Source organism: Rhinopithecus roxellana, chromosome 14, assembly GCF_007565055.1.
Source record: "Rhinopithecus roxellana isolate Shanxi Qingling chromosome 14, ASM756505v1, whole genome shotgun sequence".
In the NCBI taxonomy this organism is placed as follows: Eukaryota; Metazoa; Chordata; class Mammalia; order Primates; family Cercopithecidae; genus Rhinopithecus; species Rhinopithecus roxellana.
The window spans coordinates 34754772-34779770 of NC_044562.1; the positions used below are offsets into that span (position 1 = coordinate 34754772).

At 37.2% G+C, this 24999-nt stretch overlaps 1 protein-coding gene across 1 annotated transcript in view; it reads left to right on the forward strand.

Annotated features, from left to right (window-relative positions):
• ABCA12 (ATP binding cassette subfamily A member 12) overlaps window positions 1–24999 on the forward strand; it is a 215645-nt gene that overhangs the window by 183955 nt on the left and 6691 nt on the right. The window contains exons 40-50 of the mRNA XM_010372163.2: window positions 3744–3798; window positions 4362–4539; window positions 6011–6126; window positions 7436–7595; window positions 8698–8951; window positions 11723–11927; window positions 13593–13702; window positions 14005–14146; window positions 15517–15651; window positions 17978–18081; window positions 20161–20253. Of these exons, the coding sequence (XP_010370465.2) occupies window positions 3744–3798; window positions 4362–4539; window positions 6011–6126; window positions 7436–7595; window positions 8698–8951; window positions 11723–11927; window positions 13593–13702; window positions 14005–14146; window positions 15517–15651; window positions 17978–18081; window positions 20161–20253 (1552 nt within the window). The remainder of the gene's footprint in view (window positions 1–3743; window positions 3799–4361; window positions 4540–6010; window positions 6127–7435; window positions 7596–8697; window positions 8952–11722; window positions 11928–13592; window positions 13703–14004; window positions 14147–15516; window positions 15652–17977; window positions 18082–20160; window positions 20254–24999) is intronic.

A 24999-nucleotide genomic window follows, 5' to 3' on the forward strand; every position in this document is an offset into this window, starting at 1 on the left:
AGAGAAAACAGTATTTTTTTTCTCAATTGCTTTGGCATTTTCTTAGCAGGAGAAACCAAGAAGAAAATACAAGACTGATAGTCCTTACATCTAGAGCATCAATAAAGAGCAAAGTCAACAGTGGTAAATTAAATTAAATGATGACTAAAGTGAATTGGGTCTAGTGTAACCTGGTGTGAAATACTATTGGATACTGTACTTTCAGTAGAGTGTTTTATTCAGAGCAAAAGACATTCATTGTTGAGACAGACAATGAAAGTATAAGAACTATAGAAATAACTAGGGGAAAATGTAGCAAAGATAAAGAGAACAAGAGACCAATGCTGCTTTTGAAGGGTCAGCTTTTTAAAACCTGTATTCTGGCTTCCTTTGTAATTAGTGCTCTTTATTTAGACCAAGGCAATCTGAGTCACTCTAGACTCCAGCAGGCTTGTTGTAGCTCCTAACATTACATTTTAAATTACAGAGTATAAAGAATTAAGAATTCTAAAACATAAAGTTTATTTTGACCCTAAACTGGTTTATTTTAATTAAAACTAATATAAGATGTAGCTTGAGTTATATAGAAATTAGTAATAGTATGTCTTCTAGCTTCTAATAATTTTTCTTAAATAGATTTACAGAAGTGGTAAGTTTCCACCCTCTCTGGAAGGAACCAGATCTCTTTCAAAGAAGAAATGCTGCATCACCCTAACTTACTTTTATTGTTTCTTAATGCATATATGAGGTCTACCATTGTAATAGTATTACTGGTTTTAAAAATCAACCCAATTATTCTCCCACTGCCTCCCTCAACACACTAGTTGTTTAAAGGCATCCTTGTTAGATTTTGCATGAATTGGGATTTTACTTTAACTGTAAAATTGATTTTCTTTGAATTCTAACATGTTAATAAAAGTCTTTTAATTAGCTTTCCTTTGCAATGTCAATATCTATTCTATTCATGTGGTTCCCTCTAGTGGTTAATATAACATTAAAATTCTGTTCTTTCTTCTCAAAAAATACAGGTTTGCTTGTTTTCCTTAACAAATGGTATACAAAGGCTTTTTTTCAAGAATACTAACACATTGCCCCTTCCACTCCAGTGTTTATTCTTACTTTGTTGCATTAGAAGCAGTGGTCCATGGGAAGCATCTAATTTAAGGTTTATAACTGTAGAGACATCAGAAGATGTCTTATTTTTAATATACATTATATGTGAGAAAAATATTAATTGAAATTTTGAGATTTGAGTTCATTTAAAAGCATTTATTGGCCAGTCTCTCTACTGTGGACATCATGCTGGATGCTGTGGAACCTGCAGAGATAATTATGATATAGGTCCCTAACTGTGACATATTTCCTTGATCTTTCAGCTCAAAATATGTATAAAAAACTGGTTCCACAGGATTTTGCATAGTGGAGTAAAATGTATTTCCAAGGATTTCTCTGGTGAAATACAGTATTTCTTGATTCTGAAATACAAAGCAGAAATAAAAGTTCTCCCTTGCCTATATAATAATTTAGCATTAGGGTTTAAGTAGGGCCCCTAGGAAAACTGAATCTCAGTTAAACAGGGCCCCGTAGGCTGGGCGCTGTGGCTCATGGCTGAAATCCCAACACTTTGGGAGGCTGAGGCGGGCGGATCACGAGGTCAGGAGATCCAGACCATCCTGGCTAACACGGTGAAACCCCGCCTCTACTAAAAATACAAAAAATTAGCCGGGTGTGGTGGCGGGCACCTGTAGTCCCAGCTACTCGGGAGGCTGAGGCAGGAGAATGGCGTGAACCCGGGAGGCGGAGCTTGCAGTGAGCCGAGATCGCGCCACTGCATTCCAGCCTGGGTGACAGAGCGAGACTCTGTCTCAAATAAATAAATAAATAAATAAAAAGGTCCCTTAATTTATACAAAAGATAAGAAAAGTATATGCCTACAATGATGTGATTAACATTATAAATCAACTTGGTTTTTGTTGTTGTTAGTTTTTTGCTTTAACTATATATTTTTTCTTTAATATACAACAGTTGCAGAACTCAACTTTAAAAGATGTTACATTCTACTTAATGAAAATTATAAATGTAACTTGAGAGAATCTGCCTTTAGAATCATCTATAATATTCAGTGCTGTGCAAGGGCCTTAACATCCTAGTACAATGATCAAATACTACATGAACAGTAAGTGAGAAAGCTCTCACTTAGTTTATGACACTATAGGAACAAGTATTTAGGAGCCATCTTCAATGGCATCCTCTACCATTCTCTTCCACAGTCACTCGGGCAGTACATACTTTACCTTCACATTTTTTTCCTTTGGGAAACTGTTGACAGCTCATTTTTGACTTTGGCTAACCAAGGTGCCCTAAGGAAGGGAAAAAAAGAGACTTGCTTTTTACTCAAGCATAAGCAATACTGGGAGATCCCCACAATATGGGACTGTATTGGAAGTGAGTGACCACTTTTCTGAAGCCAGCTAATATCTATGAATCCTCTTAGACATTTATGTCTCAGTGAAAAGGCCTCGGGTATAGCTGAAGTTCCCAAGCCCTGCTCTGTTAGAGCTCTAGAAAAATAAGCATCTTAGAAGTAATAAAGGGGAAGGAGGAGTCTGCTCAGGGTATACTATTTCCCCACCACAGACACAGCACTAAAGAGGGATGGAGGAAGTAACTGTCTGCTCTTTAAGGGATCCTCATATAAATAATTGGTCCCTCTTTGAATTGCTTATTTAAATGTACGTTTCTGAAGTGCTGTTGAAATACAAACATATATATGACCAGATAGAAGGAAAAGATGGAACATAATTATTTAAATATAACACACTAGAGGGAAATGCAATATAAGATATATAAATTCTTGGGGCCAGGCGCGGTGGCTCACGCCTGTAATCCTAGCACTTTGGGAGGCCAAGGCGGGCAGATCATGAGGTCAGGAAATCGAGACCATCCTGGCTAACACGGTGAAACCCCGTCTCTACTAAAAATACAATAAATAAATAAATAAATAATAAATAAATAAAAATAAATAAATATTAGCCGGGTGAGGTGGCGGGCACCTGTAGTCCCAGCTACTCAGTAGGCTGAGGCAGGAGAATCGCTTGAACCCAGGAGGCGGAGCTTGCAGTGAGCCGAGATCGTGCCACTGCACTCCAGCCTGGGCGACAGAGCAAGACTCTGTCTCAAAAAAAAAAAAAAGAAGAAATATAAATTCTTGTTCCCTTCCCAACGGTTCTAAACACAATGTGAAAAACCTCTTTTTATGTGAGTGCCACCAATAGTATGGCATTAATGGGATTAGGAGAAAAATAATTTTCCTTTAAAAAAAGGTCCCCCGGCCGGGCGCGGTGGCTCAAGCCTGTAATCCCAGCACTTTGGGAGGCCGAGACGGGCGGATCACGAGGTCAGGAGATCGAGACCATCCTGGCTAACACGGTGAAACCCCGTCTCTACTAAAAATACAAAAAAAAAAAAAACTAGCCGGGCGAGGTGGCGGGCGCCTGTAGTCCCAGCTACTCCGGAGGCTGAGGCAGGAGAATGGCGTAAACCCGGGAGGCGGAGCTTGCAGTGAGCTGAGATCTGGCCATTGCACGTCAGCCCGGGCGACAGAGCAAGACTCGATCTCAAAAAAAAAAAAAAAAAAAAAGTCCCCCAAATAAAATTGTTTACATAATAATATAAGAAGGAAAGTGTTGAATATTATTAATCTAAAAATTGGTATTTCTGATTAACTGAATACCTATTAATAGAAGAACTGTTTCTTCTTTAAGGCATCATCATGTATAGCCATCCTTATCCAGGAGTGCAAGACCAAGAACAAGCCACGTAAGCAGATATCTCTAGCATGACTACTTTCTCCTTGACATAGCTGAGCCTCTGTATAAAGTGCTGTAATTGGAAATCACAGTTGTATCTGAATGAATGTCAATCTAGAAGGGCTGGTAATATGTCACTGACTGGGATAAAAGGAAGTTTCTGCAAGGGTGTAGAGTGGGCTTGCCAAGTAGAGCTTGTTGACTGCAGACTCACAGCGTTTGCTGCTTTTATAAGTCAAGTGATAAGTGCTACATCACTTCAACTTCCCTGCATAGCAAATGGTTTCTATGCTCAAAAATGATACATCCCTTGCACAGACTCTGTAACCGCTGGAGACCGAGGTTTTTCTATCAAATATCCCTAGTCAATTCCGATGCACTAGAACTACATTTATTCTGGGGTCACAGCGGAGTCACGCTGGAGATATTATCTGGCTGCCTTGCAGGATGCCTTATTTGTGTCACAGCCAACTCTTGTACTGTTTTGTTGATGGTTTTAGTTATGAATCTTTCTGAGAGGAAAAGAGTTCCAAAAACTTATGTGTGTTTTCCTCTCCCTATTGCTCACTCTAGAATCAGCAGTTTAATCGATATTTTAGTGGCACTGTCTATCTTGATGGGCTACTCTGTCACCACCGCCAGCTTTGTCACCTATGTTGTAAGGGAACATCAAACCAAAGCCAAACAGTTGCAGCACATTTCAGGCATTGGTGTGACATGCTACTGGGTAACAAACTTCATTTATGACATGGTGAGTAATGTATGTCATTCATTGCAGGAAATAAAAGATTAATTTGGATAGAAGACATCAGTTTTCTATTCAAGAGTTATTTACTCTAGTTTGTTCAAATTGTTGTGACGAAGACAGGAAATAAAGAAAATGACTTGAGTCAGGCTTATCTTCATCCAGTGGTTGGAGGAAAGATAACCTACCTGCCCTCATCTCTGTAGACTGTATCAGATTCCCTAGGGCACTTAAAATGTGTATTTCTGGGACCCACTCCAGATCTGTTAAATCCATATCTTAGGAGTGTGGAGAATATGCATTTTTAAAAAGATCCACCAGGTGATTTTAAGCATGCTGAAGTCTTACTGTCAGTACTGTGGAGAAATAGAAGCTTAGCAGCAAAATATCCTTACCTAATTGTGCCAAACAATCAAGCTTATAAAAATTTAATCAACTAATAGTGAAAAATGTGAAGTAGTAGCCCCTGCTAACGACACATTAAAGAAGATTAGTAGAAAAAAGAAGGAATGTATTTCATTGATAGCTCTCTCATTTGCATAAAATGGTCCCAAGTTCAGATGGTTGTTTGTGACTCCAAACATACCAATGTTGGCCAAAAGCCCAGGATGGGTATGCATTTGCCTGGTGGTTAGAGTTGCTGTCAAGATCATTGGTTTAAAGGGTTGGAGAGTAATTAACTGCATTATCCATTTTGTTAATGGATCCAGTGAGGTCTAAAATGTGTTTCTTATAGAAATCAAATCTAAAAGAATAGTAATGACTGTTCAGGACTTAACAAGAGCTTTAATGTTAAGAAAATTTCAAGTACATACTTCTGTGAAGGTCTACTTAGTACTTTAGGATTCTGTTGTCTTATATCTGGAGCTCATTCCAATTTAGGAGATTCCTCCCCGACCTGCAAATTAAATTACCACCACCTTCATTGTGTCCATCTTCCTGCAAACTCCTCAGCATTTAATATTTCTACTTGCCAACAAAATGCTAAGTTATTTGTTCATATATCTGTGATTATGAGGATATGTGGGACCCGATGCCCTGCTGCTTTGCACAGAGTGGTTCACACTGATAACCAAGCTTTAGAATTCAACCATCTGAGAGAGTTTCGGGATTCAAAACGAAATCAATACTTTGAGGACTGAATGTAATACCAAGATACCTGGCTGTCTTATCTTTCTCACTGAACCTCTGTCACTGAACCATCCCGTCTCAAAGCCTAAAGGCAGGAACACCAGGGACTCCTTGTATATCTGTTAAAGATGGAGATTGGCTTAACCTCATACTGCAGGAGACAAATTCTAAAGTGAAATCAATGTAAAATAAGTTGAATGTTACAAGCAATGGGAACATAAATAAGGATTCATTTCTTCAAATTTTTCTAGGTCAACTTGTTGGAGTTTTAAACTAGATGGGTTATTGACTTTTTTTTTGAAAAATGCTTGTCACATATTAAACATTGTTTTAAATATTTCCATAGGTTTTCTACTTGGTGCCTGTAGCATTTTCAATTGGTATCATTGCGATTTTCAAGTTACCTGCATTCTACAGTGAAAACAACCTAGGCGCCGTATCTCTCCTACTTCTCCTGTTTGGGTAAGCTGCTGATTAAGCAATGAAAGAAGAATTAATAGAATTAAATGCCCCTAGATACAAATAGGACTAAATCTCATTAGCTAAATTACAACTGTCTTGGGGTTTCATTTGACATGAGTGATGACTAACAATATATTGCACTTGCTAGTCCATAGACTGTAAAGTATAATACTTTTGAAAATTAATGTTATTAAGAGTAATACCTGAAATTAATAAGCATTTATTGGGTGCCAAGTGTCATGCTTTCTAATTTACATATGTGATCTCATTTACATAAAATGAAAGCTTTAGAATGACTAGAAAATATGTATACATGTATAAATTTATTGACTATATGAGTATACATAGCATTATAAAGTGCATATATATTCATGTATACTTATTTATATTTTTTTAATAGATGTCTAAGGACACACATAATATTGTTTCTATATTATAGTAAGCTAATATAGGTAATACAGGCTGATATAATCAATGTTTAGCATAACAAATCTTTCTGCCCTGAATACATGGTAGTAACCCTTAATTAGCAATTGTAGCTGATGCAGGAACTCTGTCTCTAGATCTATTTAATTGCCCCCCAAATTGCTCAAGGTTTTGCTCAAAACAGGCTAGCCAGCTTCTAAGGATGCTCTTTCTGCTCAGCTAGACTTGAACAGTGTCATTACTTTTCCTCAACTTTAAATTATAAGATTTATACTGATTAAACTCATATTTCTGAGCAACCAAAAAGGCTTGCCTAGGCGGGATAATACCATATTCAGGAGGGATTAATTTGTAGTTTTAATGATGTAGAACTACTCAAGGTTTCTTAAAAGAGGCTTTTTCTGTCTTTTAAAAATACTCTTTGGATTTTTTTGTCAAAAAGGAATGAAAGAGAGATCTAGTTACAAGGCTTGACAACTCATCCCTAATGGTTATTTTTACTTTGGAAGCCCATTTAAATTGTTATTTTTTGTAAAATAGAATAATTAAGGCATTTCTTTTTTGAGACAGGATCTCACTCTGTCACCCAGGCTGGAGTGCAGTGGCATGATCACAGCTCACCACAGCTTGACCTCCCGGACTTAGGTGATCCTCCCACCTCAGCCTCCCAAATAACCAGGACTACAGGTGCATGCCACCATGCCTGGCTGATTTTCGTATTTTTCTGTAGAGACAGGGTTTTGCCAAGTTGCTCACGCTGGTCTCAAACTCCTGGGCTCAAGTGATCCACCTGCCTCAGCCTCCTAAAGCGTTAGTATTACAGGTGTGAGCCACCATGCCTGGCCAAGGCATAATTTTATTTCATTGTGTTTTTAACCTGCAGGTATGCAACATTTTCTTGGATGTACTTGCTGGCTGGACTCTTCCATGAAACAGGAATGGCCTTCATCACTTATGTCTGTGTCAACTTGTTTTTTGGCATTAATTCCATTGTTTCCCTGTCAGTGGTATACTTTCTTTCCAAGGAAAAGCCTAATGATCCGGTAAGGTCCCTTATTAGTCTGCTAAATTTCAGTGAATTTATCAAAAGCTTCAACATGTTCCAGATAGAAAGATTTTATTTATTCTGCATAAAAAAGAAGAATATCATTTGATTCTATTAAATTTGGGAGAGGAGAAACTACAGCTTTTAAAATCCTTTTTGGGCCTCATCTAAGTTAATGCCTATCATTGTATGTACTGAGTGTCAAAACTATTGACACTTGATAGGGCTTGAATGGTGTCATGGAGGTGAAATCAGATGTATTGTGCGGCCCTACAGAAATCGCAACCATTGGTCAGCTAAACATCTTCCTCATTAACAAATTCTTATGGTATGGTGGTGACAAGGACAATGACTTAGTTATATGACTGTGAACTTTGATTCATTTGAACGTTCATAGAGAAAAAACCTAATTCATCCCCTTTCAATCATGCATTGGAGACTACTTCATCGTAAGCATCACTTTCCATTCAGAGCTGACAATTAGGATTAGTGAGAAGAGAAGCACTAACAGTGCCACGCAATTGAACAGAAAAGAATAGAGAGGAAATGAAGTGAACTGAGGACTAGACAAGCATACTCTGGGAGAAGGAAGAAAATTCATGAAGTGGAAGTTGTTGGCCCACGTGTGAATAATGTGAAAATGAGCAATTTGCCCCTCTTGGAGACATGTTGTCTCTTCTTCTACCTCATTTCACCATTTTAGTCCCTCTCCAAGTAGGGATTATCTTGGGTTCCAAAACTTTACCGTACCAAGTACCTGCCTCCCTCAGGCACATAACGATACCCTGTATCAGACCCCAACACGCTGGCTAGCCCTACATTCCTGGGATTAAAGGCAGGTCTAGAAATAATTTTGCCTCCAGGATTAGGTCCAACATTAGAGGTGGCCTCATATAATGATTTTCTGCTTGTATTTCAGTGATAAACATCCACCATTTAGTATACTAAATAGTTGTATGCAAATTCAGCCTACATGGGCAATAATTGTCAATCTAGATAAGCTTTTTAGGTTTCACTATTTGTCTACATCTATTTTTAAATTTTTGTCAGCTTTTTGGAAGCTTAACACTGAGTTTTATTTTTTATTTCTCTTATTTCAGACTTTAGAACTTATTTCTGAAACCCTCAAGCGCATTTTCCTGATTTTCCCACAATTCTGTTTTGGCTACGGTTTGATTGAACTTTCTCAACAACAGTCGGTCCTAGACTTCTTAAAAGCATATGGAGTGGAATACCCAAATGAAACCTTTGAGATGGATAAACTAGGTGCAATGTTTGTGGCTCTGGTTTCTCAGGGCACCATGTTTTTTTTCTTGAGACTCTTAATCAATGAATCCCTGATAAAGAAACTCAGGTAAATGTAATGAAAGCATACGTTTGACATCTAAAACAGGACTCAATTCAAGCTATTGAGAAGGAAGTCAATAGTCTAAGCTTTTCCATTGGTAATATGGAAATGTTTGGCTCAAAAACTTAAAAAAAATTCTAGCATAATTCGCTATTGTATTCTAGTAAATAGTTATCAAATCTTAGTATGTGACTGCAACTATTGCTGTTTTGTGAGGGAATAAAATTAAATAAGCACAGTTGTTAACCTTAAAAAGATTAAGATACAGTGGTGAAGTGAAAATATGTACATAAACAAAAGATGTCGTCTTTGAGTTGAGTTTGGGAAAATGGAACACACTTTCTAGGCAGAAATGGGGAAAGAGGATTGAGTGTGGAGCATGTTGGCAATGAGTTTGGGAAAAGAAGACTAAGAAAAAGTGAAGACAGCATCATAAATGAGAAGAAACACACATGCAATTGACCCAGCAATTCCATTTCTGGAATGCTTACATATATGCTCACAGATATACAGACTTACGTATGTTTAAAGTTATTCATCATAGTAACCATTTCCAACAGCAAAAGAATAGAAACAGCATAAACGTCCTTCATTTAGGGACTAATAGAACATTAAACAGCCATTAGAAAGAATGATATAGTTCTCTATGTAACATTTGGAAGTGTCTTTAATATTTACTAATTTAAAAATGCAAGGTTCAGAACTATGTGTAAAGTATATTGCCATTCAAGTTAAAAAGAAAAGAATTATTTATGCAGACATATCCATAGACTATCTCTAATTGTGAGTGCCTCTCCTGATGAGAGATATACATGGTTGAAGTTGACCAGTTTTCACTATATATTCTTCGGTACCATTTAAATTTTAATGACATGTACATGTATCATCTATTGAAAAATAAAATTTTAAGTAAATAATGAGAGGAAATAAAAGAGCAGAGATAGAGAAATATATTAAAGCATATTTAATAAAGAAGTATTATAATTTAATTAGAACATAGAATAAACGTAAGGAAAAAGTAGGAGTTACAGTTTAACATGCAGTTGGGAGATTATGGAATCTCTTAAATACTTGGTAAAGAGATATGGTTTGGGCTTTATTCAAAAAACAAATGGACATTCATTAAGAGTTTTTGAACAGAGAAAAACATGATGAAGTTGTGCTTGAAGAAGTGTAATTTTGTAGATGCAGTGCAGACTGGAATGGAAGAGTTAGAGACCCTGGAGCAGTTTTATCTCCTGGAGAAATCTAGCTGAGAAGGATAAAACCCTATAGGACTAGGCAGAAAATAATCCATGATAGGGTGTTATAAGGTGCGGCGGCTCATGCCTGTAATCCCAGCACTTTGGGAGGCCAAGGCGGGCAGATCACCTGAGGTCAGGAGTTCGAGACCAGCCTGACGAACATGGTGAAACCCCATCTCTACTAAAAATACAAGAACTAGCTGGACGTGATGGTGCCTGCCTGTAATCCTAGCTACTGTGGAGGCTCAGGCACGAGAATTGCTTGAAACCAGGAGGCGGAGGTTGCAGTGAGCCGAGATGGCGCCACTGCACTCCAGCCTGGGCGGCAGAGCAAGACTCCGTCTCAAAACAACAACAACAACAACAACAAAAAAGGCATTTCCAGTATTTGGAGACTGACTACACGATTTTGGAATAAGGAAGATGAGAAGAAACATTACAGTTGGGGTTTTGGGGGATCTCTTCAGAAGAAATTGGAACATTGGGAAGAAAACCTGGATTGATTTCTTTACATTTTTTTATTTTTTATTTATTTATTTTTGGTATTTGTTAGCCAAGATATCAAGGTGGGTTTGGGACTTAATGAGTTTGGAGGGCTGATAACCTTAAAATATTGGCTAAATCCTAGGTGAGACATTAATAGTAAAACAAGTACAGAATAACAATAGCATTCATATTATTGATGATTATAAAAGTAGACATATCTGCTGTACAATATTGTGCCTATAGTTAACAATACTGTATTGTGCACTTAAAATTTTGTTAAAAGGGCAGATCTTATGCTGTTTCTAAACTTAAAAAGAAAAAAAAAAGTAGAGAGGCTTTTTAAATTTAATTGAAAAAAATTTTTTTTGAGACGGAGTCTTGCTCTGCTGCTCAGGCTGAAATGCAGTAGTGTGATCTTGGCTCACTGCAACCTCTGCCTCCTGCGTTCAAGCAATTCTCCTGCTTCAGCATTCCAAGCAGCTGGGACTACAGGTGTGCACCACCATGCCTGGGTAATTTTTGCATTTTTAGTAGAGACAGAGTTTTGACTGGTTGGCCAGGCCGGTCTTGAACTTCTGACCTCAGGTGATCCGCCTGCCTTAGCCTCTCAAAGTGCTGGGATTATAGGGGTGAGCCACTGCACCCGGCTGAAAGGATTTTTTTTTTTTTTTAAAGGTGATCATTGGTCTTAGGTTTGTAGATGATGAGTTCTCCTAATGATTCTGGAGTTCCTTAGTCCCTCTCTTAGGAACTAACTTTCAAACACTTCCTTATTACTGAAATTAGAATTATAAATCTTAACAGTGGATCTGTAAACATGTAAGGCATGGAGAACAAAAGCTGTTTCACAAATATCATAGTGAATACAGTGAAGAGGGTCTATATAGATTTCTTAAGTTATCTGAGTAGCATAATTCATTACAAATTTAAAAGAAGTTTAATGATGACTAGTACACTGTTGGTGACATGAAAACCCATCAAAACATGTCAAAATTGAATAATGTCATTTCAAAATCATTGACGTAAAATCACTGGGTCCATTTTTAGGCTTTTCTTCAGAAAATTTAATTCTTCACATGTAAGGGAGACAATAGATGAGGATGAAGATGTGCGGGCTGAGAGATTAAGAGTTGAGAGTGGTGCGGCTGAATTTGACCTGGTCCAACTTTATCGTCTCACAAAGACCTACCAACTTATCCACAAAAAGATTATAGCTGTAAACAACATCAGCATTGGGATACCTGCTGGAGAGGTAAGAAACTGTGTTTTGTTTCTAACTGTCCTTTTCATTGGCATACTGTGTGACAAATTAAAATCTTAATTATTGGCCAGGCACAGTGGCTCATGCCTGTAATCTTAGCACTTCGGGAGGCCAAGGTGGGCGGATCACTTGAGGTCAGGAGTTTGAGATCAGCCTGACCAACATGGTAAAACCACATCTCTACTAAAAATATAAAAATTAGTTAGGCATGGTGGCGCACGTCTGTAGTTCCAGCTACTCGGGAGGCTGAAGTACGAGTATCACTTGAACGTGGGAGGTGGAGGCTGCAGTGAGCTGAGATTGTACCACTGCACTCCAGCTTGGGTGACAGAGTGATTCTGCCTCAAAAAAGGAAAGAAAAAAATCTTAATTATTTTTCCATAATTTTTTTTCTAGAAATATAAAAGTTAATCTGAATATTTCCATGGGAAAAAATACACACATGCATATAGATACACATACACACACACATATATATGTATATGTATACACATATAGAGTCATCCCTCCATATCCATGGGAGATTGGTTCCAGGACCCCCAAGGATATCAAAATCCACAGAAATCCACAGATGCTCAAGTCCCTGATATAAAATAATGTAGTATTGCATATAATCTATGCACATCCCACTGTATACTTTAAGTAATCTCTAGATTACTTACATACCCAATGCACTGTAAATGCTATGTAAATGGTTGTTATCGTGTATTGTTTAGGGAATAAGAACACAGGAATTCTGTACACGTTCAGTACAGATGCTTTTTTCCCCCCTGAATATTTTCAATCCATAGTTGGTTGGATCTAAAGGTTAGAAACCCAGGGATAAGGAGGGCTGACTATGTATATAATTTACATATGTCCAGGTATTAGGTTGGTGCCAAAGTTAATATTATTTACCCTATGAGTCTTCCCACTTGGCAGAGGGAATTCAACAAGTCCTACCACACAGCAAGTCCTGAGTCCCTTCCTAAACTACTGTCTACTTGCTCTGGGGTAGACTTTGGTCAGGAAGCCTGTTCAAGGTGCTGTCTTAACCCTTTCATTTCCAGTCCTCCTCAAAAAACATCATAAAGACATAAGTTTTCAGAAGTGAGGTCCTAGGACTGCATCTATTTATTTATATTCTTGCCCTTCTCACAGAAGCAATATTAAAGCAGCATTGAAAAGAGAAAGCAAATATGGCTGTGCCACTTAGTTTTCCAAGCAGAGCTGCAAACTACACGCATCAAATTTATTTGACAGTACAAAGAAACTATTGCCTCAATAGCTTACTCAGTAAAGTTGTGATTTTGTGTGAATAATGTGAAATCTATAAATATAATTACTTTGTTAGGTTAGCAGATCTTATTTGTGGGGTATTTTATCATGTCACATAGAGGGATGATATAATATAATATGTAAAATAGGTCCTGTGTGTGTGTGTGTGTATAGATATATACACACACATGTTCAGTGGTTAAAGGAAAAAGAATACATAGTATCCATTTGTTTTAAAAGAGGAAGTTTTATCAAGAGCACTACTCTAGCCATGAATAATTCCAGTGATTTATTTATCTTGGTAATTTATTTCACCCAGGGAGAAGAGGGAGAGATACAAAAGCAGTATGTCATTGGTTTGGATTAAGGTTTACATCTTCTTTTTCTCCCTGAAACCAGTGTTTTGGCCTTCTTGGAGTGAATGGAGCAGGAAAGACCACTATATTCAAGATGCTGACAGGAGACATCATTCCTTCAAGTGGAAACATTCTGATCAGAAATAAGACTGGGTATGAAAAACTAATGCTTCGATTTACTGAGTACAAAGTACTTCAATGAGAAAAATAATTGAAATGAACATTTAATGTTATTTTGTGGTTATATTATTCAATCCTTAGGGGAGAACAAAGCTATTAAGGTGGGTGGAAATGTTTAAACCTTTAAATGTGAATCTGATAGTGGGATTATTTTATCTCTTTTTATCAAAGTCATTGACCACCATGACCAAAATAGAGCTACCTTCCCAGCATTTGGGAACCAGGAGGGATAAATCTTTTGAAATTCATCTGTGTTTTTGATTCTCTCAATTCAGATCTCTGGGTCACGTTGATTCTCACAGCTCATTAGTTGGCTACTGTCCTCAGGAAGATGCCTTAGATGACCTGGTAACTGTGGAAGAACATTTGTATTTCTATGCCAGGGTACATGGAATTCCAGAAAAGGATATTAAAGAAGTGAGTACAAGTGTGAAAAACTACTTAATTTGAAACCATTATTGTTTCTGCTTCTGTCCCCTGCCCCACCGCACCCCACTATCCCCCCTGCCCCACCATTTCCCCACAAAACCACCGGAAAAACTATGTCATTTTCCTTCTGGCAGTGGCAATGGCAGTGAGTCCCTCTTAGTTTGGTCATGTGTATTATATATGCACCTATGAAATTAGCTTTAGAAACTCCTTGGTCTGTGTTTGTTCAGTTACCCTTTTAAGAACTATTAAACAGAGGATCACACTTGCTTTAGGCTCTGGGCTGAGCATTGGTTGGTGATGCCTGTACATCTTGTAGTGTTTGGATGAGCACTGACATAAAGAGTTAATGGCAAAATGCCCAAGTAAAATAGATTAGTTTCCACTTTGGTTTTTAATCTATGGCTTTATATCTCACTGCAACTATTTGCCATTTTAATGAGATGGCTAACCCTTAGGGCAGTTTCTTCTACTTTTGCAATCCTGAGGACCTGTTGTTTAAGTTCAACCAGGATTTCATTATTTGCCAGGACTATTTAACTACAGAAATAACTACAAGAACCCATGATTCCTAATGTGCTAACGTTTTGATACTAGGTCAGTTTTAAATAGATTGAAAGCCGGTCGGGCGCGGTGGCTCAAGCCTGTAATCCCAGCACTTTGGGAGGCCGAGACGGGCGGATCACGAGGTCAGGAGATCGAGACCATCCTGGCTAACCCGGTGAAACCCCGTCTCTAAAAAAAAATACAAAAAACTAGCCGGGCGAGGTGGCGGGCGCCTGTAGTCCCAGCTACTCGGGAGGCTGAGGCAGGAGAATGGCGTAAACCCGGGAGGCGGAGCTTGCAGTGAGCTGAGATCCGGCCACTGCAATCCAGCCTGGGCGACAGAGCGAGACTCCGTCTCAAAAAAAAAAAAAAAAAAAAAAAATAGATTGAAAGGCTTTATGACAACTCACCCCTCAGTAAGAAGAAAGAGGAAGCAGCAATAACAGTCAGTGAGAACCCTGCCTTGTGAATTCTGTTTTAGCTCTATTAAGCCTTACTAGAGAATCTTGTGGTAATGCAGCAAAAAGTTCAATCTGCAATTGTAAACACACACACACACACATATGATGGGGGAGGGAATCCCATCTGAAAATGAACCTCCAAAGAATCTCTTCAAATAAACTATTAATCTTAAAGTGATTCTTTGAAAATAAAAATAAAATCTAGTTGAATTTAAGTGTTTTCATTTTTTTTTTTCCAGATATATTCTTCATGATGAAATTTTCTTTTCATGAGCACCTTTTTTTTCCATTTAGTGCTTTAAGGGTTTTGGCACAGGAAGGTCAACCTAACTCCTCTTTTATTGCCCACAGACTGTTCATAAACTCCTTAGGAGACTTCACCTGATACCCTTCAAGGACAGAGCTACCTCCATGTGCAGTTATGGCACAAAAAGAAAATTATCCACTGCACTAGCTTTGATAGGGAAACCTTCCATTCTACTGCTGGTAAGAGAATCATTATTTTAAAAGTCCACTCCATAATTAGAACAGCATATCTGATTGTATGGGTTAACATTTCATCATCACGATTGCAGTCAACATTTATGGAGGTCTCACTATGTGTTAGCTATTGTACAAAGCACTTTATGTACACTATCTCAATAAAGGAGTTTATATCAGCAAATAATTTGTTACCACAATAATATGCCCTCAAAAATGTTTTATCTGAAAGCAATGGCTTAGTGCATTTCAGAGGAAACACTGGCATGGAAATGGGAAGCGAAACAAATTCAAGGTACTCAAGTCAGTTATGGAATATGGTAGAATTTGATTCCCATCTATTGAAGAAATCATCTCTCTTTTTCTGTTAGGAACTGAGTAGGTAAACTCCTATTTTCCAGCGTCTACTATGGAGGACAGGCACATTTTAGGACAATGTGTTGTACTAAAATTTTATTTCCTTGTTGCTTAAAAATATGAGCTATCTAGCTTAGGATGTGATGCATACCATCCTATTTCATCTGAATGGGGTGTGGTGTAGGATGGGGAAGAAATGCATTCCACATTTACATTTTTCTTAAGAGATGGAAAATTTAATTGATCAGCTGGAAATATAAATTACACATAGTAGTAATGTTAATATTTTGCACCTCAAGTCAAACTTTGTAAAATGGTGTTTATTTCAGAGAAATATACTTGCCCTTATTTTGGAAAATCCCCTTCATTCAAGGACCTCCAAACTCTGAAAGAGCCTTAACTATAAGGAATCATAATACAGTTATAAGTCACCACATTATTCCAGGGATTAAGTCATACAGTGGATCAAATCATTTAAACTGCCAGATAGAAGGATGCACAGCCCATCTTTCTATAATACCAGAAGTTTATAATGCATTATATCTCTGCCAATCGATGCTTATAATGGAATTCTATTGTGTAAATGTTCCTTAATTTGAACAAAACAATCCTTAGACACCTCTGTGAAATAACAAATGCAAAGTACTTTAAAATGTTAAACGTTTAATGTAAACATTATGTATTAATGAACCAAAATGAAATATTGACTATGAAAGATACCAAGTTTTCTTCTACATGCATTTACTAAATATGCTATCTTCTTCAAAAATAGGAGCAGTGACAATGTATCCTTTTTTTCCCCAAATTAACACTCATTTCTTTATTTTTTTAAACATTATTTAACTATTATTTTAATTGACACATAATATTTTATACATATTTATGGAGTATAGTGTGATATTTTGATTCCTGTATACAATATGTAATGATCAAATCAGCGTAATTAGCTTATCTATCACCTCAAATATGTATCATTTCCTTGTGCTGGGAACATTCAAAATCCTTTCTTCGAACTATTTGAAAATATACAATAAATTATTATTAACTATAGTCACCCTGCAGTGCTACAGACCACTAGAACTTATTCCTCTTGTCTAGCTGTAATTTTGTATTCATTAACCAATCTCTCTCTATCCTCCTCTCCCCACTATGCCTCCAGCCTCTAGTAACCATTATTCTCCTCTCTACTTCTATGAACTCAACTATATTAGCTTCCACATAACCCATTCCTTTCTTTAGATTTAACACCATGCTGTAAATACAAGCCTCTAGTTATGTACATATGTACATATTTTTTGTTACAAATATATTTTTTAAATTTTTACCTAATCTTGACCTATAATGTGTCAAAATCTGTTATTGTGTGTTTAGATGATCTACTGCTACATTTTCTAATTTTATGTCTGAATGATTTTTCATAATATCATTTACTTTGAAAAATAATGTATATCTTTCTACTCGGCAATTTCTACAAATCTTGTTTTTATTTCCTAAGGAGTGTTAAATTTCAATTAATAACAGAAAACTAAAAATATACCTCAAACAAATTTACTGAAATATCAAATTATGTTCTTTCTGCTTCACAAAGCATATTATCACTCATAGCCACAATTCTGCTATCAGGACCAGGGTGGTAATCTTGTTGATGTGGCTTATATATGTGGCAAGGTAGAATTAAATATAAGAACTCTACTTTGCCAGTAATGGAAGTGGAATTTTTTTCCAAAGAAACATAAGAGACAGATGTAAAGTAACAGGGTGTCAACTGAGACACTTTTTAAAACAGATTGACAATTTTAAATGATTAATTTTGAGCTTTTTGACAGCAGCAGAAAGAAGCCTATTAAGTATAAAACGAGTTAGTCACAGGACCTCGAAAAGTGTTTCTGTTCTAGGGAAGTGAAATGCAGTAATTCATGAAAAGAACTTCATCAAAAATTAATTTGATAAATTTTTCTTGTAACTTTCCATTAAGGATGAGCCAAGCTCTGGGATGGATCCGAAGTCGAAACGGCATCTCTGGAAGATCATTTCGGAAGAAGTACAGAACAAATGTTCCGTCATCCTCACATCTCACAGGTAAACTGAGTGAAATCTTTAAAGTGAATCCACACAATCTTAGGATGACAGATGGGCAAAGGTAATCCTGTATAACACACACACATATATTTATATATATTTATATATAATTATATGTGTTATATATGTATATATATGTTATACAGGATTACCTATATACTTATATATGTTATACACACACACACACACACACACACACACACACACACACACACACATATATATATACGACAAATGCCCACAGTTGAATCAAACTATTTTATGTTTATAGTAGTAGGAGCAAGTCAAGCAGGTTTCATGGTGAGAATATAGTTCCTGTGGTGGGACAGAGTCTAAGGTCTCAGCAATCTTTTCAACATCGAATTTCTCATAACTTACGGCCCTCTTAACTCATCTGTGGCTCCCTATTGCCTGTCAAATAAAGTTCAGAATCCTTAGGCTCAACATGCAAGGCTTTCCATTCTATGGCCTCATCTAAATGCTCAGTCTTTTTACCCTGCAACACCGTCTTCTATCAGTCAATCTGAATGACTCCTGGTTCTACATTCTTCCCATCTCCATACCCTTTCCCATCTCCAAGCCCCTTCTTTGGCTGTGCTTTCAACTTGATTTTTTTTTTTTTTGAGAGAGTCTCACTCTGTCACCCAGGCTGGAGTCCACTGGCACAACAACTGCTCACTGCAACCTCCGCCTCCCGGGTTCAAGCAATTCTCCTGCCTCAGCCTCTCACGTAGCTGGGACTACAGGCGCCCACCACCAAGCCCAGCTAATTTTTATTTTTTTTAGTAAAGGCAGGGTTTCAGCATGTTGGCCAGGCTGGTCTCAAACTCCTGACCTCAAATGATTCACCCACCCCGGCCTCCCAAAATGCTGGGATTACAGGCATGAGCCACTACACCTGGCCTGAAATGGTCTTTTCACAAAATCTCTCCAAGTTCTAATCTTACCAGTCCTTCCAGAACCAGCTCACATGCCTCTCCTCCACGAAGCAGACACCTCTAATCAGCTAAGTATAAGAGACACTAAATCATTTTATCCGTGCCTCTCTTATGAGGCCTTGTCTTACAATTTGTATTAAGTTTATGTTTGCATTATGATTGTCACATAGGAGAAAAAGTATTAGATTTGCTTATTGTCAAGAGACCTGTTTATATCATAGTTTGCCCCAGCACAGTGGAGCCAATCATTTAATTTCCATTGGCTTTTGTATGAGGTCGACAGGGTAATACCTAAAATCACCTCCAATTATCATAGACCATGAAATTAGAGACTATATAATCAAGTACAGGCTAACTAGTTATAAATCCAAAAATAGGAAAGCCAACAGAATATGGGGTACGTGGCATAATGGAAAAATCTTAGTGTTATTTTGAAAACATTTCTGAGGAAGTGTAGGTCTTGAATCAAAGCTTGAAAGAAATCGTAGGTTTGATTTGGGGGGTATTCCAGGTGAGAGAAAGACGGTCTCGAGTTTTAGAAGAAACAGTAATGAACCCTATCTGAAGACATTTAATTTGTATTTTAAAAGATTGGTTTTTGTTCTCCTTTAAAAGAACTAAAAACTAAAAGAGAATCAAGAAACTAGGCCAGGTACGGTGGCTCATGCCTGTAATCCCTGGACTTTGTGGGGGGCTGAGGCAGGAGGATCACTTGAGCCCAGGAGTTCAAGACCCAGCCTGAGCAACACGGCAAGACCCCCATGTCTACAAAAAAAAATTAAAATTAAAATATTAGCCAGACGTGGTGGTGCACGTCTGTCGTCCCAGCTACTCAGGAAGCTGAGACAGGAGGATTACTGGAGTAAAGGAGGTCAAGGCTACAGTGAGCCATGTTCAAGTCACTGCACTCTAGCCTGGGCAACAGAGTAACACCCTATCTCAAAAAAAAAAAAAAAAAAAAAAAAAAAAAAAGAAAAGAAAAGAAAAATACTAAAATAGTATTTCCAAGTGCCATAATGAGTGCCAAATTTCCAAGTGCCAGTGCCAGTATTTCCAAGTGCCAAATTATGCTTATGCTCATGAACTTCAAGCCAAGTTTTCTGTATCCTGAATGCTAATATGATCCTGCTTTGTCTTTTAGCATGGAAGAATGTGAAGCTCTCTGTACCAGGTTGGCCATTATGGTGAATGGAAAGTTCCAATGTATTGGATCTTTGCAGCACATAAAGAGCAGGTGAAGAACAAATGCAGTGTTTAACAGGAGTATTGGGTCATCAGTCTAATGGTGCTCACTCAGATTCAAGGCTTATCTCAGCAGCCTGAGTAGTAAAACTAGAATGGACAATATAATCTTTGGAAGCTAGTCATTAACTCACCTTAAATTTAAATTATTTTATTGGGAATTTTATGAATTTTTCCTTAAATATTTTAGTTAACTTATAAATTTAACTCATAAATGTATTTTAGTTAATGCATAAATTTAGAAGGCCGAAACTGGAAAAAAAAAAAAAAATTCACAACCAAAATACTCTCAGGTGGAAGTTCTAGAGTTTACCCAATAATAAATTAGACCTTGACAAGTAAATGAAGGCATAGATTGTATCTAGCATGTTCATTTGCCATTTGCACAGTCTTTCAGTAAGCTACCTAACATTCACACCACATTCAAAACCTTTTAATCAAGAGTACATTGGAGAAATGTGCATAAATATCATACTACTATCAAATTTAATAGTTCATATACACCAGAGTGTATATGCATTTATACATATCCATGTTAATCTCCAAAATTCAGAATATTTTATGCTTTTCTCTGTAACAAGTTGACTTTCTTGCAAGATAGTATTAACCAAGATAAGGAAAAAAGGATGAAAGAGGCATTATGTTGCTCCTAGAGAGTCTGTTGCGACTTCTTTATAAACTCTATTCTTGGTGCAAACAGTTAGCTAGCACATTGATTTAATATTTATTTTTAAAACCCCAATAGCATTAATTTTTATTGATGACACCAAATCTCCAATGACCCGCTTATCAATACCTCGCTTACTTTAAATTAGAATGCATTTAACTTTACAAGTGTATTGTAAAGACCATCGCCACTATGAAGAAACTGCATCAACTAACGGGCAAAATAACCAGCTAGCATCATAATGACAGGATCAAATTCACACATAACAATATTAACCTGAAATGTAAACGGGCTAAATGCCCCAATTAAACAGACTGCCAAATTGGATAAAGAGTCAATACCCATCAGTGTGCTATACTCAGGAGACCCATCTCATGTTCAGAGACACACATAGACTCAAAATAAAGGGATGGAGGAATAGTTACCAACCAAACGAAAAGCAAAAAAAAAAAAAAAAAAAAAAAAAAAAAAAAGGCAGGGGTTGCAATCCTTGTCTCTAATAAAACAGACTTTAAACCAACAAGGATCAAAAGAGACAAAGAAGGGCCTTACCTAATAGGAAAGGGATCAATGCAACAGGAAGAGCTAACTAGCCTAAATATATATGCACCCAATACAGGAGCACCCAGATTCATAAAGCAAGTCCTTAGAGACCTACAAAGAGACTTAGACTCCCACACAATCACAGTGGAAGATTTTAACACCCCACTGTCAATATTAGACAGATCAATGAGACAGAAAATTAACAAGGATATTCAGGACATGAAGTCAGCTCTTGACCAAGTGGACCTAATAGACATCTATAGAACTCTCCCCCCGAAATCAACAGAATATACGTTCTTCTCAGCACCACATCACTATTCTAAAATGGACCACATAATTGGAAGTAAAACACTCCTCAACAAATGCAAAAGAACAGAAATCATAACAAACAGCCCCTCAGACCACAATGCAATCAAATTTAAGAAACTCACTCAAAACCACACAATGACATGGAAACTGAACAACCTGCTCCTGAATGACTACTGGGTAAATAATGAAATTAAGGCAAAACTAAATAAGTTATGTGAAACCAATGACAACAAAGATACAACGTATCAGAATCCCTGGCACACAGCTAAAGCGGTGTTTAGAGGGAAATTTATAGCACTGAATGACAACAGGAGAAAGTGGGAAAGATCTAAAATTGACACCCTAACATATCAGTTAAAATAACTAGAGAAGCAAAAGAAAAGAGGTTCAAAAGCTACCAGAATATAAGAAATAACTAAGATCAGTGCAGAACTGAAGGAGATAGAGACTCGAAAAACCTTTCAAAAAATCAATGAATCGAGGAGCTGGTTTTTTGAAGATTACCAAATGGACTCCTAGCCAGACTAATAAAGAAGAGAAGAATCAAACAGACACAATAAAAAATGATAAAGGGGAGATCACCACTGATCCCACAGAAATGCAAACTACCATCAGAGAATACTATAAACACCTATACAAAAATAAACTAGAAAATCTAGAAAAGATGGATAAATTCCTGAACACATACACCCTCCCAAGACTAAACCAGGAAGAAGTCAAATACCTGAATAGACTAATAAAAAGTTCTGAAATTAAGGCAATAATTAATAGCTTACCAACCAAAAAAAGCCCAGGACCAGATGGATTCACAGCCTAATTCTACCAGAGGTACAGAGAGGAGCTGGTACCATTCCTTCTGAAACTATTCCAATCAATAGAAAAAGAGGAACTCCTCCCTAAATCATTTTACAAGTCCAGCATCATCCTGATACCAAAACCTGGCAGAGACACAACAAAAAAAGAAAATTTCAGGCCAGTATCCCTGATGAACATCAATGTGAAAATCCTCAATAAAATACTTGCAAACCGAATCTAGCATAACATCAAAAAGCTTATCCACCATGATCAAGTGGGCTTCATCTCTGGGATGCAAGGCTGGTTCAACGTATGCAAATCAATAAACGTAATCCAGCATATAAACAGAACCAATGACAAAAACCACATGATTATCTCAATAGATGCAGAATAGGCCTTCAATAAAATTCAACACCTCTTCATGCTAAAAACTCTCAATAAACCAAGTATCGATGGAATGTATCTCAAAATAATGAGAGCTATTTATGACAAACCCACAGCCAATATCATACCAAATGGACAAAATCTGGAAGCATTCCCTTTGAAAACCAGCACAAGACAAGGATGCCCTCTCTCACCACTCCTATTCAACATAGTATTGGAAGTTCTGGCCAGAGCAATCAGGCAAGAGAAAGAAATAAAGGGTATTCAAATAGGAAGAGAGGAAGTCAAATTGTCTCTGTTTGCAGGTGACATGATTGTATATTTAGAAAACTCCATTGGCTCAGTCCAAGATCCCCTTAAGCTGAAAAGCAACTTCAGCAAAGTCTCAGGATACAAAATCAATGTGCAAAAATCACAAGCACTCCTATACACCAATAATAGACAAACAGAGAACCAAATCATGAGTGAACTCCCATTCACAATTGCTATAAAGAGAATAAAATACCCAGGAATCCAACTTACAAGGGATGTGAAGGACCTCTTCAAGGAGAACTACAAACCACTGCTCAATGAAATAAGAGAGGACACAAACAAATGGAAAAACATTCCATGCTCATGGATAGGAAGAATCAATATCGTGAAAATGGCCATACTGCCCAAAGTAATTTATAGATTGAGTGCTATCACCATCAAGTTACCATTGCCTTTCTTCATAGAATTAGAAAAAAACTACTTTAAATTTCATCTGGAACCAAAAAAAGAGCCCGTTTAGCCAAGACAATCCTGAGCAAAAAGAACAAAACTGGAGGCATCACGCTACCTGACTTCAAACTATACTACAAGACTGCAGTAACCAAAACAGCATCGTACTGGTACCAAAACAGATATATAGACCAATGGAACAGAACAGAGGCCTCAGCAATAATGCCACACATCTACAACCATCTGATCTTTGACAAACCTGACCAAAACAAGCAATGGGGAAAAGATTCCCTATTTAATAAACAGTGTTGGGAAAACAGGCTAGCCATGTGCAGAAAACTGATATTGGACCCCTTCCTTACACCTTATACAAATATTAACTCAAGATGGATTAAAGACTTAAACATAAGACATAAAACCATAAAAACCCTAGAAGAAAATCTAGGCAATACTATTCAGGACATAGGCAAGGGCAAAGTCTTCATGACTAAAACACCAAAAGCAATGGCAACAAAAGCCAAAATATACAAATGGGATCTAATTAAACTAAAGAACTTCTGCACAGCAAAAGAAACTATCATCAGAGTGAACAGGCAACCTACATAATGGGAGAAAATTTTTGAAATTTATCCATCTGACAAACGGCTAATATCCAGAATCTACAAAGAACTTAAATTTACAAGAAAAAAACAAACCCTATCAAAAAGTGGGCAAAGGAGATGAACAGACACTTCTCAAAAGAAGACATTTATGTGCCAACAAACATGAAAAAAAGCTCATCACTGGCCATTAGAGAAATGCAAATCAAAGCCACCATGACATACCATCTCACGCCAGTTAGAATGGTGATCATTAAAAAGTCAGGAAACAACAGATTCTGGAGAGGATGTGGAGAAACAGGAACACTCACACTGTTGGTGGGAGCGTAAATTAGTTCAACCATTGTGGAAGACAGTGTGGCGATTCCTCAAGGATGTAGAATCAGAAATACCATTTGACCCAGCAATCCCATTACTGGGTATATACCCAAAGGATTATAAATCATTCTATTATAAAGACACATGCACATGTATATTTACTGCAGCACTGTTCACAATAGCAAAGACTTGGAATCAACCCAAATGCCCATCAATTATACGTTAAAGAAAATGTGGCACATATACAACAAGGAATACTATGGAATACTATGGTGTATATGTGCCACATAAAAAGGATGAGTTCATGTCCTTTGCAGGGATATGGATAAAGCTGGAAACCATCATTCTCAGCAAACTAACACAGGAACAGAAAACCAAACATCACATGTTCTCACTCATAAGTGGGAGCTGAACAATGAGA